This window comes from Bubalus kerabau, chromosome 12, assembly GCF_029407905.1.
Source record: "Bubalus kerabau isolate K-KA32 ecotype Philippines breed swamp buffalo chromosome 12, PCC_UOA_SB_1v2, whole genome shotgun sequence".
Lineage (NCBI taxonomy): Eukaryota > Metazoa > Chordata > Mammalia > Artiodactyla > Bovidae > Bubalus > Bubalus kerabau.
In genome coordinates this window covers 32,196,746-32,221,146 of record NC_073635.1, presented here as the reverse complement: position 1 = coordinate 32,221,146, position 24,401 = coordinate 32,196,746, and the positions used below count along the sequence as shown (strand labels likewise).

Below are 24,401 nucleotides of genomic sequence, written 5' to 3'. Positions count from 1 at the left end.
CCTTGGTGTAGTCATTTTTAGTCTAACGAATGCCAGTCCCAAAAGAAAACAAAAGCAGCTAACGCGACATGCCTTTGAACTTCATCTCGTCCTTGTTCACTCTGGATCCCTCGAACACTTGAATTTCATAAGTCAATGCCAATTTTAGCACTGGGCCCACTGTTCAAAAAATATCAGAACTTCAGTGATTGGTGTCCGTCCCAGCATAATTCAAAACACACCATTTGTAGCACAGTTAACAGTGGCATTATAAATCCACTATGTTTACAAATGAACTTATGCCTACAGATACACACACTCTATTCTCCAGGCTTATTAATAGTATATTTCCTCTGCAATTTGCTTCAAGGAAGGGCTAAGAATGAACTTGCCTGACATATTATAATACAAACATTTTTTGTTTTGTATGACCACAGATACAGAAGAGGTCACGGTTCCATTAATATCACCAGTAAAACCACTTACTATTCCCATAGGACGCATTTGTCTTCGTCACAAAATTAAAAACGACTTCTAAACCCAGCCAGCGCCGTGAAGTGATTTCCTGAGACCAAAGTGGCTGGTTGTTGAAAGAGTGAGGAAGAGCTGCTCCGGAGACCGCCGGTGTACCCGTGGTGCAGACACACCGTCACCAGGGGCTCAGGCCACACCCAGAGGCAGGGGGGTCACAGCACCCTTCCCTCGCTGGACTCTCAGAACTCAAAGCAGCGACAGGAAGCTGGCACAGAATGACGTTTTCTCATCCAGTAGGAGTAGCTGGGCTGTCATCCTTCAGGACAGCGGGCAGACTTGGGCGCAGGGGAAGATCAAACAGGGGCCCTTGCTCAGAGTGGTATTATACCTACTTTTTCAATGTGTTTTTTCCTTTTGAAATCTGTAATCACTCTGGCATATCAGGGCACACAGACATAGAGGTCCTAGCATGGCAGGCTTCATGCCACTCTATTTCCCAAGGGCATCACCTAGGAGCTCGTCTGTGGAGTGTGGAGCAAGTGAATGGCCCAAGGATTTTAGGGGGTTTTTCAGACTGAAGAGGAGTTCAAGAGTAAACATCTCCCCATTCCATCCCTCTGGGGAATGGGGAGGGAGGAGGGAGGAGGGTTCAGGATGGGGAACACATGTATACCTGTGGCGGATTATGTAAAGTTTAAAAATAAAATAAAATTTAAAATCTTCAAAAAAAAAAAAAAAAGAGTAAACATCTTATTTCCGAGTACTTGTTCATTCCCATGATTTTCATAAACTTTTTCTTGATTTCCTTTTCCTTTAATTTCATTTACCTTAACTCTTAAGTCCTGGTCATGAGGACTCCTAATTATTTTCAAGGAGGATGTGATTTTAATTTACTGAGGATGAAGTGAAGAGGATAAGAAGGTAATTAACCAACACCATGAAAAGGATCCTATCTAGAAATGAGAGTTTTCACATCGCACTTTTGACTTTAGTTGCCCACCAAAGCTTTTGAGTTTTGAGAATTCAAAACTTTGTGGAGCAAAGCTTTGTTGCTCCAGAGCTTTGGAGCAACCACAAGAAAGCTGAAATAGCTATAGTAATATTAGATAAATAGCTATTGTTGTTCGGTTGCTAAATATTAGATAAAATAGACTAAAACAAAAAACATTACTAGAGATAAAGAAGGCATTTTGTAATAATGATAGTGTTTAGCAGGAAGATATAATAATTATAAATATATAGGCAACTAGCAACAGAGCACCAAAATACAGGAAGGAAAAACTGACAGGGCTGAAGAATAGAAAATTCAACAATAATAGACGAAGATTTCAATACCTTACTTTCAATAATGGACATAACAACTAGAGAGATGGCTGAAAAGGAAATAAAGAACTTGAACAACGCAGATAGCCAACAGGACGTAACAGACATACACAGAACCCATCACAGCAGGATACACACTCTTCTCAAATGCACACAGAACACTCCCCAGGATAAACTATACACTAGGCCATAAAACAAACTTCAATTAAATTAAAGGATAGAAATAAGACAAAGTATGTTCTCTGACTACAGTGGAATGAAATTAGAAACCAGTAAGTGAAGGAAACTTGTTGTTCAGTCACTAAGTCATGTCCAAAAAACCAGTAGAAAAAAATTCACGAATCCAAAAGCTAGTTCTTTGAAAAAATAAACACAACGGACAAACCTTTGACAGACAAGCCAAGAAAAGAGGAGGAAAGACAAATTAATAAGACCAGAAAAGAAACAGTAGATATTACTATCGACACTACTAAAAAGAATTATAAAGGAATAATATAATTGTATGCCAATAAATTAGATAACAGATGAAATAAACAGGTTCCTAGAAAGACATAAACTACTGAAACTAACTCAAAAGAAACAGACAAACTGAATATACCTATAAGAAAAGAGATTGAATCAGTCATCAAAATATTGCCCCACAAAGAAAAACTCAGGCCCAGAAGACAAGTGAATTCTATCAGATATCTAAAGAATGAACACCAATTCCTCACAAATTTTTCTAAAAGAACAAAAGGCAAAACTTCCCAATTCATTCTATGAAGCCAGTGCTACTCGGATACCAAAACCAAAGACATCACAAAGGATAAACAGGTCAATATTTCTTATGAATGTGGATGCAAAAAAAGCTCAATTTCCAGCAAACCCAATAGCTATAAAAGAATTATGCACCTGCCAGAGTGGGTGTTCCAGGAATGCAAGATTGATTTAACATCCAACAACCAGTCAATGTCATTAATATACAGTATCAGTGGAATAAGAAACAAAAATCTCATGATCCTTTCATTAGGTACAGGAAACGCATTTGACAAAATCCAAACCCTTATGGAAGACGGTATGGAGATTCCTTAAAAAACTAGGAATAAAACCACCATATGACTCAGCAATCCCACTCCTAGGCATATAGCCTGAGGAAACCAAAACTGAAAAAGACACATGTACCCCAGTGTTCATTGCAGCACTATTTACAATATCTAGAACATGGAAGCAACCTAGATGTCCACTGATAGGTGAATGGATAAAGAAGTTGTGGTACATATATACAATGGACTATTACTCAGCCATAAAAGGGAACACATTTGAGTCAGTTCTAAAGAGGTGGATGAAACTAGAGCCTATTATACAGAGTGAAGTAAGTCAAAAAGAGAAAGATAAATATCGTATACCAACGCATATATATATATATGGAATCTAGAAAGATAGTACCAAAGAATTTATTTGCAGGGCAGCAATGGAGAAACAGACATACAGAACAGACTTATGGACATTGGGAGAGGGGAGGAGAGGGTGAGATGTATGGAGAGCGTAACATGGAAGCTTATATCACCATATGTAAAATAGATGGCCAATGGGAATTTGCTGTATGTCTCAGGGAACTCAAACAGGGTCTCTGTACCAACCTAGAGGGGTGGGATGGGGAGGGAGATGGGAGGGAGGCTCAAGAGGGAGAGAACATATGTATACCTATGGCTGATTCATGTTGAGGTTTGACAGGAAAAAAATTCTGTAAAGCAATTATCTTTTAATTAAAAAATAAATTTAAAAAATCCAAACCCCTTTCACAACAAAACAACACACACACACTCAAAAAACTAGGAATAGAAGGGCATTTCCTCAATCTGATATACAAAAAAAACTTAACAGCTAACAACACTCTTAATAGTAAAATACTGGACGCTTTCCCCCTAAGATTAGGAACAAGACAAGGTTGTCCTTGTCTATATACAAAAAATATATTAATATATAATCTAATTAAAATTACCACTTCTGTTCAGCACTGTACTAGGGCTTCAATGGTTATTATGAATAATGCTACAATAAACATTCCAGCTAGAGCAATTCGGCAAGAAAAAGAAATAAAAGGCATCCAGATTTGAAAGGAAGAAATTTTCTGTTTTCAAATGACATGATCTTGTATATAGAAAATCCTAAGGAGTCCACTAAAAAAAAACCTATTAATTGGAACTAGTAAATGAGTTCAGCAAGATTTCAGGATTCAAGATCAATATGCAAAAGTATTATATACTTCTATGTACTTTCAATGAACAATCTGAAAATGAAATAAAAAAGTTTTATTTATAACAGCATCAAAACAGAATAAAACATTCAGGAATATATTTAACAAAAGAAGTGTGGAGCTTATATTTTGCAAACCGCAAAAATACTGTGGAAAGAAATGAAGTAAATAAATGGAAATACCACCTATGTTCATGAATTGGAAGATTTAATATTAAGAAGGCAGTGCTCCTCAAATTGATCTATGGATTCATTGCAATCCCTGTCAGAATGCTGGATGATTTCTTAGTAGAAACTGACAGGCTGATGCTAAAATTTACAACTGAAAGGGACCCAGAAGAGCCAAAACAACCTTGAGAAAGAGGACTCACACTTTTCAATTTCAGAAGTTACTACTAAAACTATAAACAACCATGATTAAGACAGTGTGGTACTGGCATAAGGACAGACAAACAGATCAGTGAAGTAGAACTAAGAGTTCATAAATAAGCCCTTGAGTCCATGGTCTGTTGGTTTTCAACCAGGCTGCCAAGACCATTCAATGGGGAAAGATCAGTCTCTTCAACAAATGATGCTGGAACAACTCTACACACAAAAGAATAGAGGACCTTTACATCAAACCATATGTAAACATGAACTCAAACAAGGCCTAAATTTAAGAGCAAAAACTATACAACTTTTAGAAGAAAGCATAGAGGTAAATCTGCATGATCTCAGATTTGACACTGGATTCTTATACATGATATCAGCAACAAAAGAAAAAAGTAGATCAATTGGATTTCCTCAAAAGTTAAAACTTTTGTGCTTCAAAGAATACTATCAAGCAAGTGAAAAAAGAATGCACAAAATATTTGCAAAGTATTTATCTGATAAAGGATTTGTATCTAGAATACAGAAATATTTATACATCTAGAATATGTTAAAATCTAGATATACAGAAGCTGCCTGTGATGCAGGAGACACAGGAGACTCAAGTTTGATCCCTGAGTGTGGAAGATCCCCTATGGAAGGAAATGACACCCATTCCAGTATTCTTGCCTGGAGAATCACATGGAAAAAGGAGCCTGGGTGGCTATAGTCCAATGAGTAGCAAAGAGTCAGATAGGACTAAGCAATTAAGCACAGCACATCTTAACATTGATACCTCTAAATTTTATGTCTAGAACATAAAAATATTTTTATAATACATATTTAGAATATGTAACTACATAAAATATATTAATATATAATCTAATTAAAAAATTGAAGAACTCTTACAACTTGGTAACAAATAATTCAATTTAAAAAATGGAAAAGAGATCTGAAAAGACATTTCTTCAAAGAAGAGGTACAAATAATCAATAAGCACATGCAAAGATGCTCAGCATCATGAGCCATCAGAGAAATGCACACCAAATCCACAATGAGATATTGTCCCAAATCCACTGGGACGGTGATGAAAAGACAGGGTAACAAGGATTGGCAAGAACTTGGAGAAACTGGAACTCTCATATGCTGCTCGTGGGAACGTAAGATAGCCACTTTGGGACATAGTCTGGCAGTTCTTCAAATGGTTAAACATACAATTATGCTTACATATGACCTGGTACTTCCTCCCTTAGGTATGTACCCTAGAGGATGAAAACTTGTTCCACAAAAGAACTAGCATATGACTGTTCACTGCAGCATTATGTCCATCTACTGGTAAATGGATGGCTAAAATGTGGGAGACCCATACAATACAATGGATTATTTGGCAATAAAAAGAAATGAAGTGCTTATACTTAGTACAACATGAATGAACCCTGACATATTATGCTGAGTGCAAGAAGACAGCACATACTTATATATTTAATAATAAAACGCCACATATTTTATTATTCTGTTTATATGAAATACCCAGAATAGGCAAATCTACAGGGACTGAAAGTAGATTAGTGTTTGCTTAGAGCGGGGAGGTATAGAAGGGTAAAGGGTGACAGCCAAAAGGTACAGAGATTCTTTCTGAGATAATGAAGGGTTCTGAAATTGTCTGTAGTGATGGTTGCATATGTCTGTCTATGTGTGAAAGACCATTTTTGTTGTTCAGTCGCTCCATCATGTCTGGCTCTTTGCAACCCCCATGGACTGCAGCATGCCAGGCTTCACTGTCCTTCATTATCTCCCAGAGCTTGCTCAAACTCATGTCCATGGAGTCAATGATGCCATCCAACCATCTCATCCTGTGTTGCCCCTTTCTCCTCCTGCTCTCAATCTTTCTCAGCATCAGCATCTTTTCCATTAAATTATACAATTTAAATGGGTGAATTATATGGTATATGAATATCTCAAAACACTTATTTTGAAAGAGAACAGGACTCTGGGGTCTATCTCAGGATTGGTGACCCCCTGTTTTCTAAGCTGGAATTGTAACCAGAGATCATTCAGTGCCGATTACCTTATCTTATAGAGTCCCTCCAACCTTTCTCTCCCACTCCTCTTTGCATTTGAGGAAGCCACTCACAAAAAATTTTCTCCCATGACAAAACCATCCTGATTGTAAACACCTAGTTTAGTTCCCACTTGGCAGTCCCAGGTCTGGGGGGGAACATAGTGAAACATCTCTGTCTTCCTTCAGCCGGGAGGTTCCTTGACCGATGTATCTATCCATGTCTACACAGTATTTCTTAGTGAGTCATGCTGGTTATCCAAGTGAACAAGTAAAACCTCAGCTGTAATTCGCTACCCACCCAGATTCAGAAGTGAGGTAATCCCCTCTATGGCTGACCTAGGAATATCAGTGCCAGGCTCTGCCATCTACATGAGACCATACACAAATGTTTCTATTACAGCAAGGTAAGCAGAGAGAGGGCACTGTATTTCAGACTCAAGATGCCATCCTAAAATTAAACATGAATATATTATTTGTGTGATACAAAATCAAAAAAGCTCTTTCCTAACTGCCTACCTTCCTTCAAAAGAGAAGCACACAGTTTTGCCTTATCTTATTTGGAAGTCCCATTTGTGCACTTATAACGGCAAGTTGGACATTTAGTTCAGTTCAGTCACTCAGTCGTGTTCGACTCTCTGCAACCCCATGAATTAGGAGAAGACAAAAGACCAAGACTTAGAAGAGAGGAGGACAGGAAGAGTGGTTCAGCCCCTCGCCTTCTTCCTGCATCTTCTGTGAATTTGCTCCTTGAAATGTGCATATCTAGCAGCCAGGCAATTGGGGTAATCGATCATTTCAACCCAGTGTCCAGCAGAGGCTGGGCACATGGTGCATGGCCAACTGATGTTTATTGAGAAGATACCAGAAGAAGCAAGAAACGAGGTGAAATCAGGACGCATTATGGTCCTGTGCACACAGCAACTCCATGCACTCCAGTTCTAGCTGTATGGACCTCACACATACCTCTCCCCCCGGCTCAGAAACTTTCCTTTTGATTAGAGGGAAAAAGTAGATACTAAATTCTGCCTTGAAGGAGAATAATTTCTCTTTAATTTACAGCTAAGACCTAAGTAAGTTAGTTGAAGATCTAAGTAAGAGTGGAGTGCCAGGGGGATGGTACGCCTGATTAGACTTTAAGTCCAGAAAGGCAGACAGGGCGCAGTTTCTCGGGCTCCCTAGGACCTTGCTCACTGGGTGTTCATACAAGATGCTTGGTTGATTTCTATGTTCACAAAGTCAGATCTTCATCTTGATCAATTAAAACATCTCAAAAGAAAAGAAAGAAAAAGAGAAAAGCTAAGAAGAAAGTGGGGGGAGAAGGAAGGATGGACATAGAGGGATGACGGATGATGAAAGGAAAGATGGAAGAAGGAAAGGAATGAAACAGGAATAAAGGAGAAAGGGAAGAAGGAAGCAAGCAGGTCTGATGGGCAACAACCATTCCTTCTTCTACTGCCAAGATTTGGGACCGTGTCCCAAATCCTACTATTCCCAGCTCTGCCTCTGAATCGGAAGATTATAAAACTGCTAGGGGACTTGTGTGATACCCTAACACAGCCTCTCACATTACAGAAGCAGAAGCTGAGTCCCAGAGATGAGGAAAGACCTTCCCACAGGCCCAGGAATGGCATGAATGGTTGAGCCAGACCTGAATCCAGGCGTCCTGGTCCTAGACCATCCTCTCTGCATCAACCAAAATCTAGCCCAGACTCTCAGAATGACTTAGGAGTGACAAATACACCTTCAAATACCCGACAGATGGGACGGAAGGAAGGAAGGGTGGAGGGAAGGAAAGACGGCCCAGGGACATGGGGTCTTCTGGCAGGAGATCAGAAATATGAAAGGACAGACTGATAAGAAATTCCTACTGTGAACATCAAGCTCGAGTCACTGGACCCCCTGCGTAGCTCTCTCTGCTATAAGGTGCTGGGGACATTTTGGGGTCTCTGTCATTACCACCTCAGGGCCAAGAGCTGTCCAACCAGATAAAGTTCTATCTTATGGAGCCTAGAGATCAAAGTCCTTCCAGGGGACAGTCATCCTCCAGTGCAAGGGATGTTTCGTCCCTGGGACATGGGTTCTCCCTGAGGGCAGCTACCCTCTCAGGAGAACGTCCCCTCCAGGGTCTTGTACTGTTGGCATTGGAGGCCAGGGTCCTGCTTAGGTTGGGCACAGCTGCCCTGTGACTCTCTGAGGCTTAGTTCTCTCTAGAAAATATGACAGGCATTTTCCTGTCCCCAAACCTGTGACGTGTTATGCATGCATGTGAAATGTTCACGCAGGGAGTAGCACCCGGACATCTCCTAGGGGGTGCTGGGCGAGGAGGAGGAAGGAACCAGATGCAAGGTCACAGGGGTGGTGGCAGCTGAGAGCACGGGGCAAGGTCTGGAGCGGGCCAGTCCTTGGTCACTGCAGCCATTGTTGCCAAGTGGGAATACAGGCCAGCATGGCTAGAGTTCCAGTTTTTCCAGATAAGTAGGAAATCAGATTTTTATGTGAACTCCAACTATTAAACATTGGCAGCCAAAAGCACTGCGCCTGCCAGTCAAAACGTATATCGGCGGCATTTGGCCCGAACACTTCCTGGCCTGCAAGTCTGCACTGGCCCCCAGCCCCCAACCCACTCCGTTCTGTCCTGCACACAAACCTCCAAGGGGATTGAGGGAAAGCCCAGCAAGAACATACTGGCAAGAGCAGGGCCTTGAGTCTATCAGATCTGGGTCCCAAGTTTGACTTGGGACTTACATGCAACATGTGACCCTCAACACAGTATTAAATTTCTCCAACTTTCCTGTCCAAGGAGACTGACAATGGAATTCATCCCATTGGATTTCAAGGATGAAATATGATTTACGGTAATGAACCTCAGCCAGATATCGATAAAGGATAGAGAGGCACACTCGGTCCTGCTCAAGTGTCAACAGTGGGAAGGCGCTGGGGTGTCTTGTCCAGTCCCACCAAGTGAGCACCTGTGCTGTGTTTGAATACCTGGACACACAGGGAACTCACCACCTCCCAAGACAGGTCATTCCACTGCCAGAGAGCTTTAGATGTTAGAGAGTGTTTGCTTATATCAAGATGAAATCTGCCTGTCTTGACTTCTTCCATTCTTAAATAGTAGCTGTACCGTCAGGGGTTATAAAGATGAAGTTTGATCTCTTTGCCTCAGCGAAAAACTTGGAAGAAGATATTTTTCCACCCAGTTCTTTACTTTTCAAAACATTTCTGTTCCTTTTGTTGTTCCTTGCCAGTGAACAATAACAAAACCGTCAGATTACTTAATGCTTACAACCCGGTGGGGCAGGTACCCATTTGACAGATGAGGAAAATGAAGTATGGGGGCAGGATCATAGAATGTACTTGTAATTCCTGTTCCTCTTGAAATGTAAATTAAATGGTAAGACCTGGCAAACGTTTGACAAACCTAGAGAAGGTATTAAAAAGCAGAGAGATCACTTTGCCAACAAATGGCCGTATAGTCAAAGTCATGGTTTTTCCAGTACATCCGTACAGATTCTTTACCACTAGTGCCACCTTGGAAGCCCATAAAAGCATGACATTCCTTCAAATTTGAATTTTAGATAAACAACAAATAAGTATAAATAAAAATCTTTAAGTATAACTATGCCCTAAATATTGCCATGAGCTTCCCTTCTGGCTCAGTAAGTAAAGAATCTGCCTGCAATGCAAGAGACCCGGGTTCGGTCCCTGGGTTGGAAAATACCCTGGAGAAGGAAATGGCAACCCACTCCAGTGTTCTTGCCTGGAGAAGCCCATGGACAGAGGAGCCTGGCAGGCTACACAGTCCATGGGGTTGCAGGAGTCGGACACAACTTAGCGACTAAATCACCACCACCATGGTTTTTTCAGTAGTCATGTACAGATGTGAGAGTTGGACCATAAAAAAGGCTGAGCGCCAAAGAACTGATGCTTGAATTGTGGTGTTGGAGAAGACTCTTGAGAGTCCCTTGGGCAGCAAGGAGACCAAACCAGAGAATCCTAAAGGAAATTAGTCCTGAACATTCACTGGAAGGACTGATGCTGAAGCTCCAATACTTTGGCCACCTGATGCAAAGAGCCAGAAAAGACCATGATGCTGGAAAAGACTGAAGGCAGAAGGAGAAGGGGGCAACAGAGGATGAGATGACTGGATGGCATCACCAACTCAATGAGCATGAGTTTGAGCAAACTCCCGAGATGGTGAAGCACAGGGGAGCCTGGTGTGCTGCAGTCCATGAGGTCGCAAAGAGTTGGACACAACTGAGTGACTGGACAACAAGACTTGGCACCACCTTCATCCCAAACCCCATCTACCTGTTAATGGTGTTCAAGGTTGGGTTCTTGGCTAAACAGAGTTAACTAAAAGCCTGAATCTTTCTCACATGTGCTGTCTCAGCTGCTTCCTTCCCCATAGTCCTAGGGCAGTCAGCTGGCTTTGCCAGCCAAATACAGTCCTTTACACTTACTCCTGTCAGATCTCATTTGGTTAATCCCAGGTCACAGTTCTGGTAAGTTGGATATTTTGGGGATGGTGATTCTGTCATGTGACATGTGTGTTTTTGCCCTCATTGTGGCTCTTTTGTTCTGTATGCCCTGCATTTCCTCATCAATGCCCAGGAGGACCAGTGAGACCAATATCAATTTTAAAACTCCATGTTTCTTTCATTTAGCAAACATCTCTGAGCACCTCCTCCCTGGCACACCCGGGCTGGAGCCATAAGAGTGAGCAAGACAGTCACTCCTGGTCCTCACAGAGCTGGTGAGATGAGTCCTATGTGAGGGGAGGGCAAACCTAGTTTGGGGGAGCCTGAGGAGCTTCCCAGGGTGGGTGATGTTTAACTGGAGACCTAAAAGATGAGTACAAGAAGACTGGTGCCATCTCTGGTGGAGCATCGCTCCTCCACGCCCCTCTTATTGCTCTCTTCCCATAGGGCTTTGCAATAGGCTTGGTTGTAACCTGTTTTATGTGCATGACTAATTGCTGCCCTTGAAAACTGAGGGGATTATCTTTGTAGTTTCTATTCTGCCCAGCTCACTGCCTTTCACCACAGCAATTACGACTGATTATGGCTCAGATGGTCAAGAATCCACTGGCAATGCGGGAGACCTGGTTTCAATCCCTGGGTTGGGAAGATCCCCTGGAGGAGGGCATGGGAACCCATTCCAGGATTCTTGCCTGGAGAATCCCCATGGACAGAAGAGCCTGGTGGGCTACAGTTCACGGGGTTGCAAAGAGTCGGACATGACTGAGTGGCTAACACTCTCACTTTCTTTACCTCTAGTGCTACCTGGGAAGCCTCATATATATAATACCCTATATAAGGGCTTCCCTGGTGGCTCAGTTGGTAAAGAATCCACCTGCACTGCAGGAGACCTGGGTTTGATCCCTGGGTTGGGAAGATGCCCTGGAGAAGGGAACAACTACCCATTCCAGTATTCTGGCCTGGAGAATCCCATGGACTGTATAGTCCATGGGGTCGCAAAGAGTTGGACATGACTCAGCGACATTCACTTTCACTTTTTTTCACTTTCGCTCTATAGATAATCTTTCACTCTAAAATAGACAACCAACAAGAATCAATTGTATAGCACAAGGAACTCTACTAAATATTCTGTAATAATCTAAATGGGAAAAGAATTTGGAAAAAAAATAGTTCCTCAGAAAACTAAAAATACAATTACCAAGTGATACAGCAATCCTTGGGGTCACAAAGAGTTGGACACACCTCGGTTACTGAGCCCGCACACACCTCAATCCTACTCCTAGGCATATACCCATATAAAACTCTAATTCAAAAAGACACACACCCCCCCATGTTCATCGCAGCACTATTCACAATAGCCAAGACATGGAAGCAACCTAAATGTCCATCAACAGATGAATGGATAAAGAAGACGTGGTACATACATACAGTGGACTTAACTGCTCATCCATAAAAAAGAATAAAATAAAATTTGCAGCAACACGGATGCAACTAGAGATTATCATACTAAGTGAAGTAAGTCAGAAAGAGAAAGACAAATACTGGTATTTGTGCTATATAAGTGACAGCACATATATGCAAAATGTAACGCATGGCACAAATGAACCAATCATAAAACAGAAAGAGGCTTCAGACATAGAGAACTGACTGGTGGTTGCCAAGGGTGAGAGGGGAAGGGAGAGGGATGGACTGCAAGTTTGGGGTTGGTAGATGCAAACTATTACATTTAGAATGGATGAACAACAAAGTCCTCCTGCATAGCGCAGGAACTCTATCCAGTCTCCTGGAATAGACCATAATAGAAAAGAATATTTTAAAAAATATATACCTATGTGTATAACTGAGTCACTCTGCTGTACAGGAGAGATGGGCACAACATTGTAAATCAACGGCACATCAATAAAAAATTTTTTTAAGAAAAAATATAGGAATATGTATAAATGAATCATTTGTCTGTACACCTGAAATGAACAACATTGTAAATATCAAACAAGATAAAAAATGAATACAGTATGTCAGCTGGGATTTGATGAAGGAAGGAAGGGCACTGCACTGATTACATCAGGAATAGCACAGTCAGCCACGACGACCGCCAACGCAACCCGGCCAAAATGCCTCAGACGACAAGACAATGGATATTTCAAACAGTAAAGGAAAACTCAGTAGTGTCTGAACTGCAAGGACCACCAAGATCATAACAGGGTACCTCCTTGTCTCCAGGCGGGGTGGCATTTCATTGCCATTGTTAAAGAAAGTTATGAAATCTCAGAAACTTAAAGCCTTTTCAGCTTGAGGGGATTTCTCTTGGAAAAAGTCCCTTGCTCACTTTTCTTAATGAAATTACATGACGGACATTTTTCAAATCCTTCAAAACCATAAAGTTTTGATGGACTGTTTTCCACCCTTCTTGTTTGTAGGGGAAACATGAGAGGATATGGTCAATTTTATGGGATTTTCATTTAGACTTCACTGCCATCTTGAGATTTCATAATTCCACCTCAATCACTAATTTTTCCAAGTAGCTCAGTCAAGAGAATGCTCATTCTGATTACTTTTAAGCATTTATGTAGTTCTACTCAATGCCTGGTGACACACAACACTGTTATTGTGAGCAAAGCTTAGCTATGTGCTTCCTAAGACCTGGCCTGCCCCATTTTTCTGGTGTGGAGCCTAGTGAGTGTCAGGAAATGCTCTTCCTCTGAAGGAAGGACCAAACTTTTAATTGACAGGTACCACTAAGAGCTAGGCCTTCTCTGGTGGCTCAGCAGTAAAGAGTCTGCCTGCCAATGCAGGTGACCCAGGTCGGGAAGATCCCCTGGAGTAGGGAATGGCCACCCATTCCAGTATTCCTGCCTGGAGAATTCCATGGACATGAACTGGCAGGCTACAGTTCAAAGGGTCGCAAAAAGTCAGACATGACCGAGCGACCAAGCACACATGCACCAAGAGCTAAAAATGAAATTCCTAGGAACATGCTGGGTGAACACAGGGCTCAGGGCAAGGGCTCCGGAAAGATGTGACACCCCTGACTTCCAACAAATCCACAAGTGGCTTCTGTCCCAACCGTTTTTCAGTGTTTCCCCGAGTCAAAGCCCTGTGGCATCTAATAACAAAAGTGTCTCTAGAAGGGAAATGTGAAATGGCAGGGCTTAATGAGATCAAGAATGTCTTCCATCAACTTTTCACGTAGCTGGAAGGAGAGTGGATAAGAGTTAAGTTACTCTAAACTCTCGCCATGTGGTCCTAATCAGCTGTCCCCCGTGATGGATCGAACAGATAATCTCCTTCAAGCCTCAGCCTTACAGGGAGCCCAGCGCCAGGCTGTAGAGAGAGGGGTCTGGTCCCCAGGGAAAACTCCAACCAGCAATGTCATCAGAGTCTATTTAAAATCCTAGCCCGGTCTGTTTCTTCTTTTTCACCACTTCATCAAAATGAGAGGAAAAAAAAAATCCAGGAAAACCTGACCTTGTTCTAGATTTTTGGTGAAGCTATATGCAAAGGCAAGCCAGGAAATACCTAAGATTTTTTTTAAAAGATTTTTTTTTAATGTGGACTTTTTATTGAATTTGTTACAGTATTGCTTCTGTTTTTTATGTTTTGGTTTTTTTTTCAGCTGTGAGGCATACGGGATCTTAGCTCCCCAGCCAGGGATCGAACCTGCATCCCCTGCATTGGAAGGAGAAGTCCTAACCCCTGACTGCCAGGGAAGTTCCCTCTAGGAATTCTTTACAGAGGATGGTTTGGAGTAGAATTCTGCTAATGCAGGTCAGCCTCAGGCTGCTGCCATTTTAGGAAACCCGCCGGGGGTTTCCAGATGAGTAATCCAGAGGCTGAGTTCAAACTCTGTTCACCCCAACATATTCCTCCACCTCCTGGGCAAATACATCAGGCAATGATGTGAGAAGGATGGCAAACACGAGCCATCACCTGAGCTGTTTGCACTGGCTGCTTCCTGGGGCACAAGGTGTCTGGCACACTTTCTTCTCAATACCTGTGGGCTCAAGCACCATCAGTCTTAGCCCCTGAGACAGAAGATTTGGGAACCCCTTCTTACGGGAGCATTCATGCTAGAATAGACAGAGGTTTCGGAAAGTAAGTGGAAGAAGCCATTCATTGAGTGAGGATAGACATGGAGTGAGTAAGGGGGACGAGGTGAGCGGCTCTTTGGGCAGGTAGCAGGAAGGGTGATGTGTACCTGCTGAAAACTGACTGTGAAAACCAGACAAGACCCTGGACAGTAACCAAGCAATAACAGATAACGTCATAAATTTGGTAAAGCAATCCAGACCTAAAGAACTCAGCTGACCTGTAGTTAAGTGTTTTTTGTTTTTTTTTTTTTTGTAAGTTGATTTCTTAAATTTTTTTTTTCTTGCTACAAGATGTCAACTATTTTAAGCACTGTGAGGGATCTTCCGGTGTGGGCTGGAGGGCTGACACCCTTGCTGCACCCCCAGTTTAGAAATGTCATCACCAGCCAGGAAAAAGTGGAAGTGGAGTAAATCTGGAGAAAAGTGAAGTGAACGCTGAGTAAATCTGGAAAAGAAAGTGGAAGCAGACTGAGTAATTCTGCAGACTGCTACTCTTTCACTCACATCCCTGCTTGGTTTTTTCCCGCTTGTTTCATGGTCATGCTGACTGGAATCGCCATGCACTATGGCCAGCTGGGCAACAAACTCCCCCTGCTCAGCCGTCATCCAGCTACGCAGTGTTGCCCCAGCACCTCGTGCATGCTTTGAGGTGCACCAGACCAGGCAGGAGTCCAGGGGAGACGGTGTCGGGGCAGAACCATCCACAGAACCTCAGTAAGTTCTACTGGGGGTAGGAGGCTCAGTCAGGACTCTTGGAGGCATCCTCTTCACTCCCTGGAAAGCCTCGTTTTTGGACAACAGCCATTATCTCACCAAGTTAAACCTGTGCATTTTAAAAGCCTCACTAATCTATAGAAGTCGTAGTCCTAGAGAGGGACCAGGGGCCTCCAAAACCCTAAGACGCCAGAACTTTGCTCGTGCCTCCCCCAGAACGAATAACAGGGTCTTGCAGTCAGTAGGTGTGTGATCCACGTCCACAGACGAACGCCACCTGCTGACCGCACCTCCTGGGTCCCACCCGCTTTGTCTCAGGAACGTGATGAGTGTGTGTTGCACACAGGCACCCACCAGGGTGGGAGCCACGTTAACTAGAGGAGAGGGGTTATTTTCATCACCACGTTCTCTGGCTCAGGAGCGATGAGCCAAAACCACCATGGTGCTCAAAACGGGAGTTGCTTTCTCAAATACAAAGCATAGAGAGGACCCCTCCACACCTGTTAAAATTTTAATAAGTTTACCTTACTTATCAGACTGAAACTTTTAAAATTATTGTGCTGAGTTCCACAATAAGAAGCACTTTCCACCTTAGACCCAAAACCACACACACACACACACGTATTTTACATTTATGTGGTTATTGTGTATATGTGTGCGTGTGTTTGGGAAACAAGTTCTATTTTTTAAAAAGTTTCACTAAATCATACTTACCCTTGCTTTTTGCAATAAACTTAGTTTCCATTTACTCTGCTTTATTTTTTTAAATGCTGATAACAACTCACTTTTTTTTTTTTTGCCATGCTGCATAGCATGCAGGATCTTAGTTCCCTGACCAGGGAGCGAACCCACGTTCCCTGCAGTGGAAGTGTGGAGGCTTAACCACTGGACTGCCAGGGAAGTCCCACAACCCATTAATTTGATTCCACAGCCCATTAACAGTTGGGGTGTTTAAGAGCCCTGCTCATCTTAGTACATAGAAACGTCTCTTCACCTTGTGCTGTGAGCTGGAACGCAGTGGTGACTGTGTGTGTGGACAGTGGCGACAGGTTCTGACTCCATCAGGTAACAACCCAAAGCTCTCTGGGACTGGGGTCTGGTTCTCTAAGGCCGATCACTCAGAAAAACAGCCTGAAACCAGTGTAGCCTATCATTCCTCAAGAGAAAAACACTGAGTTTGAAATTTAATAGAACGTAGTAACTGTATAATCTCTATTCCCAAAGACAAAAGTAACTGCTGGTCTACAGTTTGAAGTCAATAACTGAATCTCCCAGTGTAGTGGAAACAGCCTTAACCTTGGGGTCTGACCTAGATCCTCTTCCTGGCTAGTCATTTCATTCCCTCTGTCTTGAGCGGATCACAGCAGCTGTTTTCTTATACATAAAATGGAAGAATAACACCAATGTGATTTATCTCAGAGTTATGCAAAAGCTCTTAAGGGAAACTGGAAGTGCTGTATAAGCGATTATGTTGAATCTGTCTTAGAGTGTCTGTACCTTTAGTGTTGAATATTCATATTTGTTTGAGGGTCCATAGCCATGCAGAGCTTTTTCCCACTAAATACATTTATGTGAAGGCACAGCGATCATTCTCCCCCTGGATACTTGGGATATTAGAGTTTCATGACTTCATGGCAAACAGATGGGGAAACAGTAGAAACAGTGGCTAACTTTCTTTTTCTGGGCTCCAAAATCACTGCAGATGGTGACTGAAGCCATGAAATTAAAAGACGCTTACTCCTTGGAAGGAAAGTTATGACCAATCTAGATAGCATATTCAAAAGCAGAGACATTACTTTGCCAACAAAGGTCCATCTAGTCAAGGCTATGGTTTTTCCAGGGGTCATGTATGGATGTGAGAGTTAGACTATAAAGAAAGCTGAGTGCCAAAGAATTGATGCTTTTGAACTGTGGTGTCGGAGAAGATTCTTGCGAGTCCCTTGGACTGCAAGGAGATCCAACCAGTCCATCCTAAAGGAGATCAGTCCTGGGTGTTCATTGGAAGGACTGATGTTGAAGCTGAAACTCCAACACTTTGGTCACCTGATGCAAAGAGCTGACTCATCTGAAAAGACCCTGATGCTGGGAAAGATTGAGGGCAGGAGGAGAAGGGGACGACAGATCACCGATTCAATGGACATGGGTTTGGGTGGATTCCAGGAGTTGGTGATGGACAGGGAGGCCTGGCGCGCTATGGTTCATGGGGTCGCAAAGAGTTGGACATGACTGAGCGACTGAACTGACCACTTTTCAGTTATATACCCAGCGCATCTGATCATTTTTCCACCTGAAATGAAGCTGCGAGGTAAATCTCATTCATTTGATACATAAAGAAGAACCAAAGACAGAAAAATCTGTTGTGAAAATGCTGCAAACCATTTGCTTTACTAGACACAGAGAGAAAAACAATCAAGTGGAGAGAAGCAGAAGAAAGAGGTGAGTTTCTTTTACAGGGAAGAACGAGAAGATATCCACTCAACCACAGCACACGGGTCCCCATTCCTCTTTGCCTTTTCACCTATAATTCTTCAAGAGAAGATGATATACTTCAAGAGCCCTGAAAATCTTGTGCCTGGAGAGGGGAGGGGTTCAGGCTGATTTCAAAGCATGGGGAACTCAATATGCTAAGTTCAAGGTTTTCTAACCAAATTGGAGACACTGACCAAGTATTAAATACTTTGGAGATGCCATTAAAATCTCTTCTGGTCAGTTTCCTTATTTTACAGTCACAACTCATATATTATAATACTAATTGCAATGAAATCCTTGAGCTTAGAAAAGGCTGATCTGGAGCCAATTTCTTGTGCGTACCAGAGTTATAAAAGAAATACAAATATGTTCATTTTTCTCTACCAGGGGGATGACCACCAACCACCTAAGTAGCCCTGGTGTGTGTGTGTGTGTGCATGTGCATGCATGTGCAAGTAATTCTAGCATATGTGTGTGTGTATGCACACACACGTGTGCATGCTCAGTCATATCTGACTCTTTGCGACCCCATGGACTGTAGCCCACCAGGCTCCCCTGTCCATGGGATTCTCCAGGCAAGAATACTGGAGTGGGTTGCCATTTCCTTCTCCAGGGGATCTTCCTGACCCAGGGATTGAACCTGTGTCTCCTGCATTGGAAGACAGATTTTTTTTTTTTTTAACCACTGAGCCACTTGGGAAGCCCAATCCTGGCATGACCATTCAGCTAACATCTTTTTTTTTTAATCAGCAAAACAGTGAGGAGTACTTTAAAATTTTCTTTACGACCCAGATTTTTGTAGCTATAATTGCTGGGGGGTTCCATTCATTTTCTCAAAAGCAATTTTTTGAAAATACATATATAGCATTTTTCAGCTACTCTCATTCAACAGTCATCTGTTAGGATCAAGCCAAGGGTGTAACGGGAGAGGATGTCAATTAGCATCAGTGTAAGGTAGTGAGAAAAAGCTCTCCTTGGCTGTGGGACCAGGGCCACTTGCCCCAGTGCCTCTACAGATTTCAAGGGTAACCATCTCTCCTCCCTTCCACCACAACCCACCAGCTCACCAAGGTGGACTGAATCCCCCCAGTCCATCACATTCTCTCCTTTCCCACAGTATGATGACAGTGACCTTGGCCCCAGCCCCTGCCTGCTGTTCCTGTCTTATGTTGCCCTCTCTGATCTCCTCCTACCACTGAGAATCTGACCACCTTACTCTGCTGCTAACACTTTTCCATCACTCCCCATGTAGCCTCATGTGAAGTGGATTTTAGGCCCTTTGCTTGAATAATAAAATGACGATAAGAAAACCTCATAGGATTATTGTAAGAATTAGACAGTATAATGGAAATAAAACCATCTGTTTAAATAAAGTGAAACCACAAATATAAGAAGATATATTAGTTCAGTTCAGTTCAGTCGCTCAGTCATGTCCGACTCTTTGTGACCCCATGAATCGCAGCACGCCAGGCCTCCCTGTCCATCACCAACTCCCGGAGTTCACTGAGACTCACGTCCATCAAGTCAGTGATGCCATCCAGCCATCTCATCCTCTGTCGTCCCCTTCTCCTCCTGCCCCCAATCCCTCCCAGCATCAGGGTCTTTTCCTATGAGTCAACTCTTCACACGAGGTGGCCAAAGTATTGGAGTTTCAGCTTTAGCATCAGTCCTTCCAAAGAACACCCAGGGCTGATCTCCTTTAGAATGGACTAGTTGGATCTCCTTGCAGTCCAAGGGACTCTCAAGAATCTTCTCCAACACCACAGGTCAAAAGCATCAATTCTTCGGCGCTCAGCTTTCCTCACAGTCCAACTCTCACATCCATACATGACCACTGGAAAAACCATAGCCTTAACTAGATGGACCTTTGTTGGCAAAGTAATGTCTCTCCTTTTGAATATGCTATCTAGGTTGGTCATAACTTTTCCTCCAAGAAGATATATTAAGGGGAATTTAAATTTATCAGTAATTAATAAATTAGCTAACTAAAATTACTCAAGTAATTAAGTTGATTTTAATGCATTATATCAGAGGTATGATGGATTTATACAAGCTATAATGTTAAAGTGGTGATATTGATTTTCCTCACATTACACATACAATATCAGATGTTATGGCCAAATCAGTGCTTAAGTGGGAAGCATCTAAATAATAGTTTTGCTTATAATACATATATGGCACTTGACATTATGTAGAAAAAGCTATGCAGTCCTGATTTTTCCTCTTGGAACTCTATTAGACCACAAATCTATACCTTTTCAAAAGATGTGTCTAATAGTGTTTCTCATCATTATAGAAAACCAAAACAAAATGCCAACACATCTGCAGATGCTTACCGGGGGCAGAAATCGTGCAATCACATGTTCTAGAATAAATATTCAACAACAAATAAGTTATAACCCATTGATATCTAGTAAGTAATCACAGTTGTGTGTTAGGAACCAATTTGAGTTACTAGTCCCAGGGACAATCCTGAGTCTCCAGAGACAAGTTTTGTGCCCCTGAACAAAATTAAACCTGTAATGTTGTAAATATCAATAAAAATGGAAGCCTAAGGCCAAATTTTCTCAGAAATAAAATGAGTAAGAGAATGCAAGTAGGAAATGCATAAAATGTTAGGCTACTTGGAAAAGTTACAACTGCTTAATGAATTACATCACAGCTAACTTGGGTTTGTGCTTCCCTGATAGCTCAGTTGGTAAAGAATCTGCCTGCAATGAGGGAGAACCCAGTTTGATCCCTGGGTCGGGAAGATCCACTGGAGAAGGGATGCTGCTAAGTCACTTCAGTCGTGTCCGACTCTGTGCGACCCCATAGACAGCAGCCCACCAGGCTTCCCCGTCCCTGGGATTCTCCAGGAAAGAACACTGGAGTGGGTTGCCATTTCCTTCTTCAATGCATGGAAGTGAAAAATGAAAGTGAAGTCGCTCAGTCATGTCCGACTCTTAGCGACCCCATGGACTGCAGCCTACCAGGCTCTTCTGTCCATGGGATTTTCCAGGCAAGAGTACTGGAGTAGAGTACCACTGCCTTCTCCGAGGAGAAGGGATAGGCCTGGAAAATTTCATGGGCTGTATAGTGCACGGGATCGCAAAGAGTTGGATACAACTGAGTGATTTTAACTCACTTCACTAACTTGGATTTTAGTTAAGTGAGACCAAAATTGTTCTACCAGGAAACAGACAACAAAACCCATGTTACTATTCAGAGTGGTGTAGTTACAGACACCCAGCAAGTGTTTCCTAAATATCTGCTCATCAAATCGATTAACAAACAAAGATTCAGAGGCTCTCCTATGGTTACTACTATTGACTCAAATATAATTTTTCTTACTAGTGTTATTTAAAAATAATGACTCCAAGATTTTCCCAATGAACACACAAAATACTCGTGATATTCCAGAGTAATGTCCTGTGAAACACAAACAGTACATTTTGCAGCCCTTCCCTCTCCAAGAATATGGTCTTTGGGATAGAGAATTTCCTTCTGTCCAACCAAACTGTGTGGGAGCTTTGAGATCCTGGGACTTGTAACTTTATGCTAATATTTGTGGACTTCTACCAGAAAGCAGACATAATACACACATGATATCACAACCAGTACTCACACCCCCAGCCTCACACCAGTTAGTGATGGTGCTCTTTCCTACTTGGCCTAGAATTCATCTTCAATGTCAATTTCAACAGAGTATTCCACACAGCCCTGTTAACTGCTGTGTGTATTCATTTGACAAATATCACTGGGCTCTTGCTACGAGCCAGGCACTGTACCTGGGAGGCAGATTGTAGATACAAGTAATTAAGGCAGACATGGGCTTTGCCCTCACAGGGCTCACACTGACAACTGATTTGACACTCAGAGTGATGGTTATTTGCCAGATCCGCTCTGTTGTACAGTGGAAGTGGAGATAGTTCTAAACAGCTAAGTGTCTCTTCTATTTTCAAAGGGGATTGAAGCTGACAGTTTCTGCACCCCTATCTACTGGCTCCATAAATCATGAGATCTACCAAGGAATGTAGCAGCTGGGTAATAACAGTGTTATTTCTTAGGGGGAAAAAATAAGAGATGATCTTCTTTCACTCATTTTTAAGTATTTGATTTACAAGTCATGTTTTATGAGGAAGAACAAAGTGACAAGTCATCTTCCTTATTCCTTCCAGGGATCCATTTCTACTGTGGATCCAATAAAGCCACAGGAGAAAGTTTCATGAGAATTTTAGAATGAATGAATTTTGCCTCCACTTCCACTAGAGAGACAGGAACAGAAGTGTTTTCTTTCCTCTGCAAGGGGCAGAAAGAACATACATAACCTACTATGTGGAGCTAGGAAAAGCGATCAGATGGCTGAGCGTGTGACACGATCCACTGCCGCTGCCACACTTGGTGTGTCTTCTCCTCATCCTGCCCTCCTGTCCCGCCCACCATCCTCTCTTCCATCTTGGGGAAGGTGGTTCTGCCTTCCCCAAGCAGAGCTCCCTGGCCTCCTTCCTCCTCTTATTTTTAAGTAGGCTGGTTGCATTCCTATGGTGGGGATTAGCTACGAAGCTGGTGTCTCCTCCAGTTCTCCACCCACCCAGAAAAGTGCAAAATGTACAAATAGTGAGTTTGGCGGAGCAGAACAGAAGAGTGGCTCAGTCAAAGGGGGAATATATGTATACACACAGCTGATTCACTTCTGTCCTACAGCAGAAACTAACGCAACATTGTAAAGCAATTAACCTTCAAAAAAAAATCAAGCTGATAAGAGCAAAGATACTACTGCTAATATCATACTACTTACTGTTCTACTGTCTGTAAAACTAACCCTGACTCTGGAAAATTACATACTAGGCTCCAGTAAAGCACTGTCTCATTGCCTTATTTTAAAAAGAAGATTCCCACCAAAGCCTAAATCTATGTAGGTGCTGCCTTCAATGCAAAGATGCAGTTCTTTAACTCACTGGGAGGAAGATCCACGATGCTATTGACACTGACGGTTGGTTGTTTCCTTTTTTAACCTGTGTGTGTGTCTTGAAGTGCCTACTAATTTTGATTTATGCATTCTTAGAGCTCTCGCTCTAAGGCTAGAGTCTTGTGCAAGTTTTGGAAACTGGCTGGAATGAAACAAGGAAGAACAAAGGGACAAGTCATCTTCCTGATTCTTTCCAGGGATCCATTTCTCCTGTCACTTTATATTTCTTTGAGAATTTTACATTTCTTCCCTCTGAACATTGTTTCATTTCTTCATTCGCCAAGGAGGGACAAGCTTAAAAAAATTACACTACAAAAATCATAACCAGAAAATGATTCAACTTTGTCTTTTGCCCTTTCAGTGACATGTGCCAGCTCTTATATCATTACAATATTCGTTTGTGAACGTGAAATAATACTGTATCATGAACGGAATTAATTTTGTAACCTTCAAGCAACATTAGCAACACTACACTTAGGAATTTAGTAAAGAACAATGTTTTACAAGTTTAGCATATCAGAGAATGCAGTTGTGTGAAAGGACAAAAAAATCTTGTATTCTACTTTGGGCTTCTCATTTAAGAAATAGAACTAAAATCTTGCCATTCACTTATTCATACCGTGATGTGCCAGACAGTATTCTAGGAGACACAGATACAGTAGTGAAGAAAACAGACATACAAAACAGACAAGAGTCATTCCCATCAGGGAGCATGCAGTTGACCAACTGGTCCTTGAAAATTCTGGTTGAAACTGACACTCAAGAAACATATTAAAATGTACTCCACAAGTTTTGACAGCTAGGTAGAATCTCCTTCCTGGCCCATTTCATTCATACTCATGAGAAAAGCGCCCTTTCCATGGACCAGGTGGATTGATGACCTGCTGCACAGCTACAGAAAAGACAATGTGGAAAATGAAGCTCTTACCATTAATAAATATGTAGATGGTAGATTCTGCTTTGTTCTTGGAAGCAGGTGCAGAGAGATATCTGCAGCTGTAGAAGCCAGTGTGGTTGGCCTGAGCCGCGTTCAAGGTCAAAGTGCTGCAGAATTTCTTGAGGTTCTTTCCACAGGCAGATTTAGTGATGTTAAGCTTCCCGCTTTGGTTTTCCCTGTTCACAGCTTCAGGCAGATACCAGGCATGGGCAGCTCCTCCTCTGCAATCAGAGAGGAGAAAACAAAACACTGTCAGGGTTAGGGCCAGTGCCAAAGCATTCATTTCATTACGAAGCACTATCCTGAGGTCTTGGGCTTCTCTAGTGGCTCAGATGGT

At 42.3% G+C, this 24,401-nt stretch overlaps 1 protein-coding gene across 2 annotated transcripts in view; it reads right to left on the bottom strand.

Annotated features, from left to right (window-relative positions):
• FLT1 (fms related receptor tyrosine kinase 1) overlaps positions 1–24,401 on the bottom strand; it is a 205,066-nt gene that overhangs the window by 146,222 nt on the left and 34,443 nt on the right. For both annotated transcript variants that reach the window (XM_055542466.1, XM_055542467.1), the window contains one exon: positions 24,056–24,285. In XM_055542466.1, coding sequence (XP_055398441.1) covers positions 24,056–24,285 — 230 coding nt within the window. The remainder of the gene's footprint in view (positions 1–24,055; positions 24,286–24,401) is intronic.